This window comes from Panicum hallii, chromosome 9, assembly GCF_002211085.1.
Source record: "Panicum hallii strain FIL2 chromosome 9, PHallii_v3.1, whole genome shotgun sequence".
NCBI lineage: Eukaryota > Viridiplantae > Streptophyta > Magnoliopsida > Poales > Poaceae > Panicum > Panicum hallii.
The window spans coordinates 8537220-8553742 of NC_038050.1; the positions used below are offsets into that span (position 1 = coordinate 8537220).

The following is a 16523-nucleotide window of genomic DNA, read 5'->3' on the forward strand; positions in this document are numbered from 1 at the left end:
TAGATCAATGGAGACAGCTAGAATCATGAACAGTGGTATTAGCACATGGCTACATAATATTTGTACAAGAGCTAAGCTTGGTTCAAATCAACTTGACAACTTACTTGCAGACCACTTGCTGGTACATGCATGCATTGCATGCTTTATTTCACTGGAGGCAACCATCTGATTTGATCTTTCTTGAGGATTTTTTTGGGACAATAACACCTCCCATCTGCATGGATGTTGATGCATACCTGGCACCAAGTTGCAAACATGTGGTGCAGAAATTATCGTCTCGAACATCCACTAGTGTGCATGCTCATGGTCGTCATCACCACTTACACAATGTGCATGATTTGTTGCATGCACGCTACGTGAAGGGACGTCGCGCCAAAGGTTAAAAAAAAAAGCTCAACCCGTAAATTGTTGCAAAAAAGAAAAAGAAAAGGAACACTCAATTGCATTATATATGCCATCGGAGTTTACTATTCCCACAGCCGTAGATATTTTTTTTTTTGTATATGCAGACCCAAGCCTTTAACTAGTTTCCTGTTTCATCATCAGTGCTGTTGCAGCTGCTATTATGCTGGTGCAGTAATGCAGAGTTGAGTCTGCCAACAATCTCCTCCGCAGTTACGGTGAACCCCTCCTCCACCTGATCAAACCAAAAGATTGTTGTTAACCTCTTGTTCTGAATATCAACTTATTAACAACTCAGCTAGCAAGTTCTCCTCAAAGTTAAGAAACTCCATCCAATAATTGTAAGTTATGTGGTTTATCTATTGCAAGGTCTCTATAATTTTGAGGTGTGGAAATTAGAAAAAAAATGAAACGAACGGATTGCATCACCGTAATGACCACTCGAAAAATGAACACGGATTGCATCCAATATATAGATCAGTAACTCAACAAGACTAGTTTCAACCAAAAAAGGAAAAAAAAAACAGATCATTCAAAATATATGAATGCAGTAGCTAGGCAGGGTTTGCTATCAATGAGATCAATGTATGCAATTTCACTCTTCAATGAAATCAAGAAATAGAAGATAAATAAAGTTGAATCATGCTAGTCTTGTTAAAACATGTGCTACTGATTATCTCACTCACAATCGGATAAAAGTTAAAAGCTTTTAATGCGGGAAAAAATAAAAGTTAAAGTTGAACCATACGTTCCGTCATTGATTGCATTGCGAAAAGGTATCCTGTCAACACGAAATTAATGGATTATAATATCCTATTGATAGTACTAATTATTTGTCTTTTGGCTATGCTCTTCCACTATTAAGAATTCGTAACCAGCATAACTTTTCTTTCACATCGATCAAAAGACTATCAGAGTGTTGTTATGTTAAGAAACAGTGAAGCACAGTACTACAATTATATGATCAGAGTATCCATTAGACTGGTCGGTCAAACCTGTACCTTTGCTGTGATGGTTATGATCAGAGTGCCCGCCGGGAACGGCATGACATTGGCGTGGGTGATACTGAGGCGGAGCTCCTCGACCTCGGTGAGCAGCTTCACGGCCACCCCCTTGCCGTCCTCGCAGTTGATCCTCACCATCACGCTCTTATCCGAGAACCGGGCCTCTATCTCCGGCAGCTGTTTCCTCACCGCAGGCGCGGCTGATGACGCTGACAACGGGGAGCCATCTTCGTCCGGCTTGGCCGCAGCATGGAGGCATGGCCTCTTGACGAGCACCACGGTCTTGACGATGCTCCTGCCGTTGCTGCTGCCGTCAGCCTCCAGGCCTCTGAGCTTTTCTTGGAGCTCCTTGACGTACTTGGTCGCGTCAGAAAGGATCGTCGCCTTGTCCATCTGGTCAGAAATTAATCGTTGCATCGTGCGATTCAATTCGTGTCAGAGATAATCGGTAATGTCCAAGAGGTGAAGGGATTAATCTGATTTGGATCAGGACCTTCTTGAGGCTGGGGATGACGGTGGAGAGCTCGATGAAGCGTTGGTTGATCTTCTCCCGCCGCTTCCGCTCCGCGATGATGTGGTCCTGAGCGTACGGCGTCGACATGGATCCCGCGCCCTTTGCACCTGCTCTCCTCGTCGGTGGCGACCGGCACACTATGTCCGGCGGGCGGCGCGTGGGGGCGGCCTCCGCCGCCGCCAGCATGCCGTCGCTGCCTGGCAGCGCCGAGGCGGCGGCGCCGAAGTTCCAGCTCACCGGAAGGTTGGTGCCGCTGCCGCTTCTGCTCGGTGCGCGCCTGGCGGAGTTGGGCGTCGGCGGCCAGGCGTCGTGATCCATGGCCGCGCCGGCCGAGTTGTTGCCTCCGCTGCTGCCGTCGGTGGTGTCGTCGCCGGAGCTCCAGCTGTTCGCCGGCGCTGCCGAGATGAGCTCCTGGACCATTTCGGCCGCGTGCGAGGCCTCCCGGAGCGCTTGGAGCGAGGGGAAGGTCGCCTCGCTGCAGTCGTTGCTGATGGCGCCGGCCACCGGCCGCTCGTGCCGCAGCGTGTCCATCGCCCACTGCATAAACAGGCTCGAGTCCTCCTCCATTCTGATGCCTGTCCTTAGCTTGGCGGTGTATCTGCAGCTAGCAGAGATGATGATATGCTTATTAATTCGGTAGCAGGCTAGAACAATTTTTATATCCTCCAGGGGAAATGGTGCAAATGGTGTATGACCCGGCGAAATCACTACGTGAGCAGATCTTGCTAGCTACTCCGTAGAAAAGGCAAGACCAAATAAACGCACTAAAACCCCACGACGTCACCCGGAACAATCTCTTCAACAAATTGAGGCCTACACACGTACAAATGTACTACTGATTGCTGATTCAGAAATAAACCCAGACAATTACCTCAGATCCATCAGTGGCGCCCTCTCTCGACCATAATTGGAGTAAATTATATGAAGCTCGGGTGAAAATGATAGCTTGCACACCGTCACTGAAAGGTGAATCATGAGGTAAAAGCACAAGCCATGATATGTGGATTTGGCCTCCTATCCAAATCAAGCTAAGGTCAGGGGGTGAGGCTTTGCGGTGACTAGATCAACCAATAGTGCGTATGCTCTTTAGTGATGGTTAGGACTGGGCATTTTTTTTTCTCGAAAACACTGAACCAAACCGACGCACCGAGTTGACGGTTTTTCAGTTTTTTCCGGTTCGGTTTCGGTTTGCATGTTTACCGGACTCGGTGATCGGTGTCGGGTTCGGCTCCAGGGTCGCACCGAACCGAACAAACCACCGAAATAATACACTTTGCAGACTCCAGAAGTAAATTTGGCCCACCACGGCCCATCCCCTGCCTCACCTCCACCCTAACCTTATCCTCTCCACTGTCTTCCTCTCCCGAGTCCCAATCCCCCACTCCCTCGCACCCAAGGCGGCGGCGTCACGAGCAGCGCCCGGCGCCGACGCGCGGGGCTCAGGCGGCTGCAGGCTGCTTGCATCCTATCTTGTGACTTGTGCTGCTTGCTTGCTGCGTCGGCTCGGCTAGCTGCATCTGTACACCTACACTAGTTGCTGAACTTCGGTATAAAACCGAACACCGAACCGATCGTGTCGGTTCTTGATATCGCGTAGCACCGGACGGTTCTCATTTTTGCTGCACCGAATTCAAACCGAACGCCCAGCCCTAGTGATGGTTATGTTGCGGATACATGTAGATCAGCACCGAAACAGACACATGTGCACAGTACACAAAGAGCCATCTACAAAAAAAACTGATCCCTAGTCTTTAAACATTTTAAGTAATACGGCTATGTATCTGTAAAATAAAAGCTAAGTGATCTCCAGATTAGTAAAGAAAGTGGATAACATTAGGCGTGACACCCGTAGCCTGACCCGCCCACAGCCCTAGCAAAGGCCTGAACCCTGACGTATCTGCCTACTTGCACTGCTGATTGAGTTTGACGTATCTGCTGAAGTTGGGTATTCCCAACATAAATGTGTAAATGGAAAAATGTATAGGCAACGCAAATTTGAGTGTGGAAACTAAATGATTCATGCTATATAACTTAGAGAAAATCTTCAATTATGCTACAAATTTGGACTTGGAATTTGGGAAAAATTACAGCATAGAATCTTCTGCATCCTGCTCCTCCTATATTGGCCCTAGCCTTTAGGCCATCCCATGCTATTGGGAACCATTGCACCTAGCTTGCTGCTTTGCTGACATATTATAGCTCTTCTAATCCTCTTGGCCGTTGTTATGGTGCCACGCCATCTACGATCTACCAGCCTGGCCCAAGATTTGGATTTGAGAAGTAAAAAAAAATCGACAGAGGCTGATAAAATACGATGTGCGAGACTTGAGAGAGAAAAGAGACAGTGAGACAGAGAGGTGATGGGCTAGATAATCTCCTCATAGACTTAGAAATAATAGAATTTGACCTAACATAAACTATAAATATGTATGTACTTTATATATACTTATATTTTGCAAAATAAGTTGGGTATTTCTGGGAATATCAGGAATACCCCCTTGACTCCGCCCATGGTTTGACAGATCTTAGTTTTTTGAGCACGCAACTAGCTATAGTTGGAAGCAATTGCCAGATAAAGTTCAACCCTATACGCAAATAACAAATTAGGCGCCAAATTGACCTCATTGTGATGGCAATCCAAAGGAATAGCTGATCTGTTAATTGTTTTTCTGATCTTTGGACATATTTTGGGCCTTTGGGGTTAGAACTAATATAAATGACAATGTGCACAAATACAAAGTTGCATTTGTCTCTGAGGTTTGCAGCTGATTTGAGGACAATCAACTGATACTTCTCATATGCATCATTTTGGAGATTCTGGAAAAGAGAACAAACAAGAACAAGCAAATCATTACCCGGATTTTGGATTTTGGAGTTGTTCTTGATTGGAGAGCCAAGGAGGTTTCCTAAAAACACAACCTTGGTTTACCTATGTCAGTATATGGAATGCAACAAGGTTAAATATTGGGCCAGGGTGTCCAAAAAAATTAATACCTAAGATCTTAGTTAGGGTATGTAGGCTTAATTTGTTTACACCACGGAAACTTTAACCTACATGTATCGTACGATTTATCTACAAATGAAAGGGCATTGTTTCCACATCAAGAGCTCCATTATTGGGGCAAGGCCACCACTGTAAACGTCATGCTGGCCATTCAGAAATCTTGCCATCTTTTCCATGGAGAACAACGGCCGTTTTGTCAACAAGCTAGCAAATGCAAGTTAAACCCCGGCCCCTCTAAAGGCTAGCGAAAACATCGCTTTACATGCTGATGGTGCCTCCAATCTTGTAGCCGCTGGGTGCGCGTGAGTACAATAATCTACTACCAGTAGCATATTCTTTAACCAAAGGCACGCACACAGCCCGAGTTGCTTTTCATCAGCAGATCAATTTTTTTTTATCTAATGTGTGCAGGTCATCAGAGGTATGGCGCAGTGTAAAATCACGTGCTGTTTACCTAGATTTGTGCAGCGTGTCCTGTGCGAAATGCGGCCGTCAAGAAAGAATGATAGACGCATGCGCAACACGAAGAACACACTCTCCAGATAGATATATAGATATACGGCTGCGATGGGATTTTCTGTACTAGTGAAAGGTCCAACCCGGACCAGATGAAAGGTCTGTTCTGTTCTGTACTAGTGACTTGCTGGCGCCTAGAGACCCGGTCGTAATTAAGCCCGTAACAGGAAGCTGCATTTCTGTTATTAGTACTTTAGAGTTAGCGGCGCTTGCAATTTGTTGTCTTTTCCCTCTTCCCTTCACTTCACGTAGCTAAAGATAAACATGTCTAAACAATGCCAACGCAGCAGGTTGGACTTTGGAGTAAAAAAAACAGCTGACATAGAGTAGCAAGCTATCTAACTGAGCTGGACCCCGTACTACACTAGTAATTAACTATAAAGTATATATGTTTGGTTACATGTACCATTTATTTGGTTCCTAAACGTAATGATTCAGGATGGATGGTGATCCTCAGATTTGACTGGGTAAACTCATTCAGGATGAAACATTTCATCACTTGGCATAATTTTCTACTATAAGTGATGAACCATATTGTGTTCAAAGAAATTGGTTGAACCGCACCATCAAGAATCATCCATACATGCACCAATTGCTCCATTTTGAAGAAACAAGATGCTCCTTGAGCAGTATTCTCTCCGTTTTGAATGCGTTTCTGGTCTTGTTTGGATATACATATTAATCGGCCCAACAACGATCCGAGTATAGGTTGGTGGGCTGATTTAATTTGATGGACATCGGAACCTATGTTCAGCCCAAAATGACCAGGCGGTTGAACATGGTTTTTTTTTTAAAAAAAATAGTCTAGAGCCTAGTATATTGTCTTCAACACATACATGTAACAACATCCATATTCTAGAAGCATCATCTATCAAAGCCACGTATTTACTTTTTCTTTAAAGAAAAATTATGAAACGGCCACCCCTGTTCGCCGTCATAGCTCTGCTTCAGCCTTGGACTTCCCTGTTCTTTGTCCCAAGAGAGTATAGTAGGCTGCTCTGGTGGGCGGCTGATTCCTCCGTTATCCTTTGGTTACTAACACTATTAATAGCATTTGGTTTTTGTCATCTGTTCAGCTTTTTGTGGCGGCTGCAGATCGATAGTGCAGTTCCCCATTTGGGTTGGTTTTGCAGTTTTTCCAATGCAGATTGCCGACTGACTCACGTGCCTGTTCAGGCGGTTCTGAATCTGTTTCATAACAAAAAAAAAAGGTTCTGAATCTGGAAGTGATAGACAGAAGCAACTTAATTACAACGGCGAGGGGGCTTTGTGCTTTCTTGATTGGTTTGCTTAGCACTAACTGTAATAAGTAGTCTAGGTACACTCATAGAATAAATAATAACAGAGATTGAGCTGTCTACTGATGATGTCATGGTTTCAATAAGAAACGCCCACCGGGCGCGATTAGTATATGTCAATTATAGTACGTACTATACATAGCACTTTCAGAATGGATCCAGGCTAGGTTTGCCAAAGATGTTGTGTTCACTCAGCTAACCTATGTCTCCGATTAGACTAATGTATCCTAACACCAATCATGCTTTCCTTAACCTTGTGCACTAACCTTGATTGATTGCGAGATCGTCATACCTTAATCGTGTTCCTGGTCATCTCTGTCATTCGTAATCATGCTTTGCGTATTCCATGACGATATAAATCAGGGCGTGCACAGTTGCATTTACGGTATGTGCTTGCCGTATAGACTACTGTTTCCCCAGTTACAATTTTGTTCTTTTCAGAATTGCTGCAAAAGTGTTAAACTGGGGGCATACTAATACAAAGGGAAGTTTTTGTCACTATAGTATGTAGATTTATTCGCAAAAATAACGGGAAAGCTATACTCTACTCGAGCATTTTCTTTGCCTTTCACACTCGAATTTTGTTTTTCTCCTATCACCAATCCGAGACTTTCCCCTCCTCTTCCCTTCTTCTCCATCTCCAGTGAGCTCTTCGGTGAGATTTAGCGTTCGAGGTTGGGGGTTAGGGTTCCGGTAACCTTCTCTATTGCCGACCTTATAGAGGAAGGCTAGGGTGGTAGGCCGGCCCGGCGGAGGTAGCGGGCACGGGGGCGGTGAGGCTGGTGGCGGTGGCACCGCCAGCCGGGTGGTGGAGGAAGCCGGTTGGGTCAGGCCGGGGCAGAGCGACGACGGCTATGGCGGCGGTGGCAGTGCTGGGAGGGGTAGGTGGAGGAGCTGCGGGTGCCAGAGGAAGAAGAAGGCTAAAAGAAGAAGATGAACAGTGCAAGGACGAAGATCCACCGTCAGATCTTGATTTAATGGTAAAAAATTCATGTGTGGAGAAGGAAAAAATACCCGGGTGTGATGCATGCATATGTGTACTGAGCGTGCACATATGCATATATTTATTGTTATTGTATACCTTGTCTTCTGATCTGAAATACAATACAGAATAATCATATACGTAAAAATAGATCGATGGAGACAGCAAGCATCATGAACAGTTTGTAGTACTATAGCACATGATCTTACATATATATTTTACATGCATGAAAAGGCTCGATGCAAATAAAACGTAACTTGAAGAAGTACTTGATTATTGATCTTTCTTGAGAGCTTTTTCTGCAACGACAGTAGCATTCATCTGCTTTGGTCGTTGATGTTTCCCGTTAAGTCTAAACATGTGGTGCAGAACCTTTCTTCGTACGTAGTAATTAGCAATTAAGTATTCGAGCTTTCAGCCAAATTGCCAACATGTGGTGCAGAAATTCTCGTCGCAAGAGCATCCACTAGCTAGTGTGAATACTGCACGGCCAATGACCACTTGACATACGGTGTGCATGGGATCTGATGGTTAATCGCATCACTTGCATGCACGCTACATACGTGAATCGACGGCACACCAAAGGGGAGATCGAAAAACTCAAGCCGTAAATAATCATAAAACTAAAAAAAAAACACCACCCATGCTTCAGTGCTTCACATACTATGACTACACATCTCAGACGTTTCATACCGTTGCATGTGTGTTTATTATTTGTGCACACGAGCAAGCTGGCTGCCTTCAATATGTTCCTGTTTCTTCAGTGCTGTTGCAGCTGCTATGCTGGTTCAGTAATGCAGAGTCGAGTCTGTCGGCAATCTCCTCTTTTGTTGCGGAGAAACCCTCCTCAACCTGGTCAATCGAACAACTATGAATCACTTGATCTGAATCATCATCTAATAATTTAGCAAATTAAATAGCAAGATGTCCTCAGTGCCAGAAAACCTGCTTGTGCACGTTGGCACGGCTAATCTGTCCGCCACATGCACAAAGAAAAATATAGCCGCGCGCCCCTGCCTCTTTGGGGTGCTTTATGAGAGTTTAGAGCGGGTATCAGCACTATAGACGCATGTGGCATCTGGACACATTTCTTTAGTCTACTAGAGACCATTTGTCTTTCCTCTAAAGTTTTGAAGAATGGGCGAAGCTAGGTGAAAATGGCGACGGGTATTTCCTATTGCATACCGGGAATCCGGGATCTTTGCCTTTAAAGAACAGTGCTTCTCACTATTTTTTTGCACAAATCCATCAGGGTCAGATAGCAAAGCTCAGCTCCATTCCTGTTGGAGACATCTGTATTTACAGTGTACTAGGCAAATATACCCATATATTGCTACCGGACAAACACCGTATAAATATTATAAGTATTAGGTATGTATAGTTGTCTATATGTTAATTTGTAGGAATTTACGTGATCGAGTTGGGGATGCACGGGATGGACCAAGGCCTGCATGTTGATGATAGAAGTTGGACAAAAAAAATTAAGGTGTAAACGCTATGTGCTTTAGAAATAGGTAAAAATTATTAAATTATTATTTTCTATTTTAATTTCATAAAGGTGCCACCATATGCATTAACGTCTTCTTTTTATAGAGGGGCACTTTCTACATGTCCTCAAGCTTCATAAGACAATTTCACAGAGACATTCATTTATGTCCAATTGAGTAAAATTGGGTGGACGGTGTATTTAATTTTTCAGATGCTATACATTTTCAGTTACTTTAGGTCGCTTCCTTGAACCATTAACTTTAGGGGAAGGATCCTCCACTAGGAACCTTTAAAGCAAAGATATGTGCATGTCTCATTGTATTGGAACTCTAAGTTACAGTTCTGTAGTTTTAAATGATTGAAATATAAGAAAATTAGAAACATTTGAAAAATAGAGAATTTTTATGTACTTAATTACATCATTGTCGAGGGTAGAATTTTTCATAATCCCTCTAGGATATTGTATTTTGCAAGGTATGGTAAAACATTATTACTGCACACTGCAAGTTGAGTCAAGCATGTGCAAAGATGATTGAAACAAGGCCATAAGATGTATATATTACACTTAGCGAACTAACCGCAATTAGGTTGGTTAGGTTCCAAACGGTTCTAAGTCTAATTAATCTCTGACTTGTTATGGGTAGTCGTATGTATAGCTAACTATTCTTTCAGTGGTAGGCGTGTGTCCATTGGTAATGAGGTGCATGTGATGACTTCCGTAATCTTAAGATGTGCTAACCAATCTCGAAGAAGTTAGAGGTAGGGTGTGCATACATACATTCATGGGAATATATAGGGTGAATGCATGCATGAGTATATGTGAGCATGTGAGTCTGTATTGTGATTAAAAAAGTATATACTACACTCATTTCTTAGAAGACCACATCTCTCAATGGAATTTTATATGTACATTTTTGTGTGTAGTGTATAATTCACTAATTAGTACATCATAATAAGATATTGTACAACAAAAGATATAGTACATTCATCTAATTAAATGGTCCACTTATTCCAAATTAAAGAACAGAAAAGGTTCCGCGAAGGTTTGAAGTGGTTCGCAACAATAATAAAGAATAACCTGTTAAATTCTTAAATTGGGTGGGTTCCTCCTTTTTCCAATGTGGATGTTTTTACTATATACCCACAACATCTACAAAGTCATTTTTATATAAATCTAACAAAAGTACTTGCAATATGATTCATATGCTTAAAATTGAGAGCAAAATTGTATTGGTTATACAATTTTGTATTACTATTTTCAACATTCATAACTAGCTGGTATCACAAAAGTAATTTTTTTCCTTTTACTATTACAATTCTATGTTGCTAATAATAAATGACACCACCAAAATAAACAATGCAACCCCTTCTTTATGGTTTCTAAACGAGAATTTCTACATTTTCTCCTTTTTAACTACTAGGGGAATGGTAGCTCTTGAAGTAGGAGGTGCGGTGAATCCAATCATTATCCCATATCTATAGAATATAGTTATGTTTGATTTGGTTGTAGCATACCTTCAAATACATAAAAGACACATATAGGTCAGTATTTATATGCAACTGCAAATTATAAAAATACAAAAGAAGACGGGCAACTGAAAAACTCAATTGAACTAGCTGTTTGTTGTAGGCGATACGATGAACTTAACGCAGACTTGTTTAGGTGGACTCATTATCACACCCTCCCACGGAGAGAGTGGAAAGCCTTGATTTTTATAGTAAGTAACAGATCAAGTATTGTAATTTTATTCTTTGAAACAAAACCAAGATACAACTGTTAAGGTTGTATTACTTGGACCCTTCGGCGCTCTTGTTAAACCAAGTGCTGCCATAGAAATTGGAAAATCGAGTTTCTCCCTCCCAACCTATCATGCATGCAATAGATTTTAAAGTTGAACCATGCAATTTTCCTTTGATTTGCTCATTTGCATTGCGAAGGTACCCTGATAGCATGGAATATAGAGAAATGGATGCATTGTATAATTGTTACGATTCAAATGACATGTTGTACTAACAGTTTGCATTTTGGTGGTTATGCATGTGTTTGTTCAATTATATAAATTTCTAACCACAGCACTTGTTTATGCATTTAATTTTCTGCACCAAGAAAGAGACTAGAAAATGTTCTTAAGAAATTCAGCATAGTACAATTATGGTCAGACAGACGATTGGTCATCAAAAGGGGATGAAAAACTTGCCTTGGCCGTGATGGCTATGATCAGAGTACAAGCGGAGAACAGCATAACATTGGCGTGGATGACGGTGAGTTGGAGCTCCTCGATCTCGGTGAGCACCTTCACGACCACCCCCTTGCTCTTCTCACAGTGAACCCTCACCATCACGTTCTTCTCTGAGAACCGGACCTCAATCTCCGGTAGCTCTTTCCTCGCTGTCGGTGTGCCAGGCGACGCCGACCGCTGGGAGCCATCATCCTCCGTCGCGGCCGCGGCATGGAGGCATGGCCTCTTGGCGCGCACCAGGCGGGTCTCGATGCTCCTGCCGCTGCTGCCGCCGGCCTCCACGTCTTTGAGCTTCTCTTGGAGCTCCTTCACGTACCTTGTCGCGTCCGAAAGGATCGTCGCCTTGTCCATCTGACCACATATTAGCCGTTGCATTATTATGTGATAATAATAATCTGTATCGATCAGGGATTATATGGGCGTCGATAGCAGTGGAGAGGCGCAGGAAATTTAATCTGGATCCCGGATGCGGATCACCTTCTTGAGGCCGGGGATAACAGTGGAGAGCTCGATGAACCGCTGGTTGATCTTCTCTCGCCGCTTCCGTTCTGCGATGATGTGGTCCTGCGCGTACGACGCCGACATGGATCCCACGCCGGTTCTCCTCGTTGGCGGCGGCCCGTGCCCCAGATCCGGCAGACCGCGAAGGGGGTTGCTGCCAGGCTGCGCAAAGTTCAAGCTCGCCGCGCCGTCGCCGCCGGCGGAGCTCCAGCTGTTTGGTGCATGGACGCCGTTGATCAGCTCCTGGACCATCTCGGCTGCGTGCGACGCCTCGCGGAGCGCTTGGAGCGAGGGGAAGGTAGCCTCGCTGAAGTCAAGACCGGCGGCGGCTAGTCCAGGCTGCTCGTGCTGCAGCGTGTTCGTCGCACACTTGATGAACAGGCTCATGTCCTCCATGTCGGCAGATGGCCAGGTAACTAACCGCAGAAGATGATGATATCCTGATTATATTAGTAACTCGATCGGAGTGCAGAAAAAATTATAGGACAAGATCACCAAAGATAGCCTGCCAATATTCAGTACAGAGGGAACATGCATCATAAAAGGCAGCCTGCTAGGACTACAAATGTACTGCAAATTCATGAACTCAGTTACCTCCCAAATGATTTGGAAAATGTTGGCTTAATAATGTTCTCATAGCCATGGGAGAAAGTCCATCTATTTATAGCCAGCGCACCCCCAAACTCTGCAAACTGTCTCTATACTGCTTGCTTTGCTCAATTGAGGTCACGCAGTGGCCACTCTCTCTTACCATCCAAAAGCCAAGGAATTGAATAAGAAATAATTTCCTGAGATTCTGGTGTTGTGGCCTATATCTAGTGATAATGATATTTTGGCACCTCACGGCAGGCGATGCCCCGGGAAGGTGTCAAGGTGATATATGAGGCAAATTATTTTTTTAGATAAAGATGAAAAAGAAATATTTCCTCTGTTTTGATTATATAACGTTTATGATGAGCTAAGTAGTTTATTTTTTAACTAATTAGTTTAACTCAAACATCATAGATTTAAAAATGTAGGGAATTTATATAACTTCACCGCTATATTCATATGTTTCATGGCCTCCTACCAAACAAGATCTTTGTTTGGACTGGTTTGAAGTGTTCAATGTTCTCTAGTGTGTAACTACGATCCTTTTCAAGCTAAGGGAGATCAAACAGTGAAGTGAGTAAAGGAAGATCAATTCGGAGACAGGAAACAAGAACACAAGACTATATATAGAAGGTCAAAACTAGCCCAAATGAAAATGTGCACAAGTAACAATTTGTATACTCATTTGTGTCATTCTAGGTTCAGATGCAAAATTTATACCTTCTCTAATCATAAATTTAAGTACATTATGGCGTTGTTGTTAGTCAAACTTTTAAGTTCCGTCCAATGTCCATCAGATACATAGATAGACAACACCAGATTGGTGGTACTAGATGCATCGTACACATATTTAAAGTGTCATGTTGGGGGAGGATCTAGTCAAATTTCTAAAGATTTTTTTATTGTGAGTATAGGAATTACTGAATTAGCCAGGAAGACGATAGCCGCATACAGAACAACTAAGGCGACACCGTTCTTGAGTATTATTTGGAATGGGTGTTATTATGCGCACAAGTGTATATGAAATTCAACTGAGTTAAACTAGGTGAAAATTGCAAAGAAATTGACTTCCATGTACCAACTACTTGACTTGATATAGTCTAAGCGGTGAAGCAAACAAAACATGAGAATCCTGCTATCTCATTACTCCTCGATCACAGGCATGCGCAGATGCAGCCCGCCTATACCATACGGACTTAGTCAGGGTCATAAGTACCTAATCCTTTTTACTCTCAAATCACTTGAACAAAAATCTTAACGAGTTACCCGACAGAAACTTCTACTTGCATATAAATACTCTACTTTGGCTGACACAAATGGGGAGTTCACTTACATTCCAAGCTCACCATTATTAGATCACGATTACCGTAAACATCTCACTTTGGCCTTTCAGAGATATGGCTATCTTTTGACGTAAAGCGATGGCCGTTTTGTCGGCAACTAACTGAAAAAAGAAGTAAAATTTTCCAAACGGAGGCAGCGCTGATAGCTGCTGCTGGTGCGAGTGCATACTTCAATTTACTCCTTGTATCAATTGTGACAACTTTTATGCCATCGATCGATGCATGACCATGACAGCATAAAGGCCAGGTGAAAAATCACGTGCGCTGTTTCCTTGTGCCACACAGCGAGCTGTGCAAAATGCGGCGGTCCGGTAGGAAGTAAGGCAATCTCCAACGGGAGACTCTAAACCGTTCTCTACCCTATATATAGAGATTCCGTTCTGTATATGCTCCAGCAGCGTTCTCTAAATGATTCTCTAAAAATAGAGAGCGCTACAGGTTTCCTCTATATATAGATTCTCTCTCCTCTTCTCTATTTTTTCTTTACGTTTTAAACACTGGATTAAATAAAAATAAAATATGTCCATAGCATTTGAGGTATGATAAATACGTACGTACAAAAATTTGGAACAAAATACGTTTCTAATATAGGGTCTAATGTATAGAGAACGAGATTTAGAGAATGTTGTTGGAGAAAAATAAGATATAGAGGAGAGAATCTTGTAGAGAAGTCTGTAAATGAAGTCTGTAAATGATGGATACAGAGAAGGATAACAACCTTTTCTCGATGAACGGATGCAAAGCACAGCGCTCTGATCTAGAGGAGAATCCAACTCAAACTTACACTCGCACGCGTACCTATATCTACAGAGCACTTAAACATATACAAAGATGCTGGTGACAGTGGCCCTTTTCTTTTGCAAGAATTAACCTATGGAAAAAAAACGAACACAATATATTTAGCAAAGATTTGTCCAAAAATGAAAAGTTTCTTTTAAATGAGGGAAGTGTAATTTCCGGACTTTGCCAAAGTAAGGTTGCATGCAACCTTAGACTCACAAACATCAATTATGAAATGTGGCCAGGTTGTATATATACTACGAGAAATTTTACAATGATTGAAATAAATAAGGGTTGTTCATCACGCTAAAATCAATAATTAAGATATAAGATGTACCTAGAAAAATGTACCAAATTTGTGGACCAATACCAAAAAAGTAGGACCAGTACCAATATTAATTTAATTTTGTAATTTTCACAATCAAATCAACAGCCAGAAAAATTCTGCACAACAGGTTCCAAAAGTACGGCATGGTAGTACCTTCCAACCATAGTAACAAGCCTCATATACTTTATTTCCCTTAGAATGGGGATTTCAATTTTTCTTTGGAACGCTGGCATTAACCATGTGGATGCGGTATAAACCGGCGGTTATACTTGTTTTCATAGCCGGTTGCCACTGCGCCCACCTATTTAAGAATCGGCTGTTTGAGCTGAACTGGCGGTAATAGCCCGTTTGCAAAGTCCTTTTCTGTGCTAGTGAAAAAGAGACAGAAGCCTGAACAAGGACGAGTTTAATAAAAAAGAAAGAAATTTAAAGAATGGCATGACTTCTTAATTTTTTCTTATATGCATGGGGACATCACGGTTATTTGTTTCCACTCAAAAATTAAACTCTTGCACTCCATTCATTTGACACTTCCAGCAAACCAGGATGGTGATATTCTCTGCTGATGGTCCTATTTTTTTGCGATTATACAGTATAATTCAGACACTTACAAAGCATCTCTGAAGACTGAGCCGAAATATCCTCGAGATTGATGAAATCACCACGTGCGTCTCATTATCGATCTCATTGTCGATGGGAACGTCGCCTACCAATGAAATTGTTCCACCATTCAGACTTGGAATATTATTGCCATATGTTTTGGCTATGCAGATCCCTGGTAGCCATGCGTAGATATTATGTGTACCACATACTTACTCCCTTCTTTTTTGTAATACGCATTTGTAACCCAATATTCAACCACTAATCTTTGACAAACATTTAATCTAAGAATAATTGTTGATTATACCATATAAATTCATATCGACGGGTACATTTTTGAAAACATTTTTATATGAAATATAAATGTTTATGGCTATGCGGCTGGATGCCCCTTATATTTTTGGACTAATAAGGTAGTAAGACATTAACGGTCAAAGTGTGATGTTGGAGACCACCCTCTGAAAAAAAAAGGTCAGGTTTTCTAGAAGTGGCAACATCACAGTGGGACAGGATACAGGTAAGCGCACAAGAAATGTTGTCCACGCACAAAATCTTGCTAAATCTGCACTGAGACCTACTCTCACAAGCAAGAAGCTGATCATATCGGTGCGATTGGTGAGTACTTGTGGAGAGTCTAGCTAGCTAGCGCGTGTGTTTGCGAACGCTAACACTTGTGGAGTATAATAGATGAGTTTATTTGTATATATTTTTTGAAGCTTTTGGTATGTGACACCTCGGTTGCTTATATTAGAGATCTTCAAGTCCCATGTGACCTACTACTCCTTGTCTGTGCATCCGTGCTATTAAGGCCATTAAAATACAGCTAAAGAGATGACTTGCCTAATAAAATTCACTCTCGATCGAGCTCGCGCTGATGCACATTTCAATTGGCTGAATATATCGATGATTAATCAAGTGAATTACAAGGTAGG

At 42.4% G+C, this 16523-nt stretch overlaps 2 protein-coding genes across 4 annotated transcripts; both read right to left on the minus strand.

The window, feature by feature from the left end:
- On the minus strand, positions 1-2925 carry LOC112876033 (transcription factor NAI1-like). Of its 2 annotated transcripts, none has more exons than XM_025940064.1 (4): positions 2792-2925; positions 1900-2518; positions 1404-1799; positions 1-637 (listed from the first exon to the last, which is right to left on the minus strand). In XM_025940064.1, exons 1-4 carry the CDS (start codon positions 2893-2895, stop codon positions 524-526), a joined length of 1233 nt encoding a protein of 410 aa, XP_025795849.1. In that variant the 5' UTR covers positions 2896-2925; the 3' UTR covers positions 1-523. The 2 variants fall into 2 exon arrangements, with proteins under 2 accessions (XP_025795849.1, XP_025795850.1); XM_025940065.1 differs by having other exon boundaries at positions 1900-2524; positions 2792-2817.
- Positions 2926-7891: 4966 nt separating this feature from the next.
- Positions 7892-12647, minus strand: LOC112876579 (transcription factor bHLH25-like). 2 transcript variants are annotated; one of them, XM_025940723.1, is made up of 4 exons: positions 12544-12647; positions 11926-12369; positions 11407-11799; positions 7892-8572 (listed from the first exon to the last, which is right to left on the minus strand). In XM_025940723.1, exons 2-4 carry the CDS (start codon positions 12343-12345, stop codon positions 8462-8464), a joined length of 924 nt encoding a protein of 307 aa, XP_025796508.1. In that variant the 5' UTR covers positions 12346-12369; positions 12544-12647; the 3' UTR covers positions 7892-8461. The 2 variants fall into 2 exon arrangements, with proteins under 2 accessions (XP_025796508.1, XP_025796507.1); XM_025940722.1 differs by having other exon boundaries at positions 11926-12609.
- Positions 12648-16523: the final 3876 nt, after the last annotated feature.

Bases quoted from the DNA above. Each gene is read 5' to 3' on its own strand.
- LOC112876033 (XM_025940064.1), bottom strand. From the start codon at position 2,895: ATGATTCACCTTTCAGTGACGGTGTGCAAGCTATCATTTTCACCCGAG. The intron at 1,800-1,899 runs GTCCTGATCCAA...ATTTCTGACCAG, and splicing joins TCATCCCCAGCCTCAAGAAG to ATGGACAAGGCGACGATCCT. The intron at 638-1,403 runs GTACAGGTTTGA...TGGTTTGATCAG, and splicing joins TCATAACCATCACAGCAAAG to GTGGAGGAGGGGTTCACCGT.
- LOC112876579 (XM_025940723.1), bottom strand. From the start codon at position 12,345: ATGGAGGACATGAGCCTGTTCATCAAGTGTGCGACGAACACGCTGCAG. The intron at 11,800-11,925 runs GTGATCCGCATC...ATATGTGGTCAG, and splicing joins TTATCCCCGGCCTCAAGAAG to ATGGACAAGGCGACGATCCT. The intron at 8,573-11,406 runs GCAAGTTTTTCA...TCGATTGACCAG, and splicing joins TCATAGCCATCACGGCCAAG to GTTGAGGAGGGTTTCTCCGC.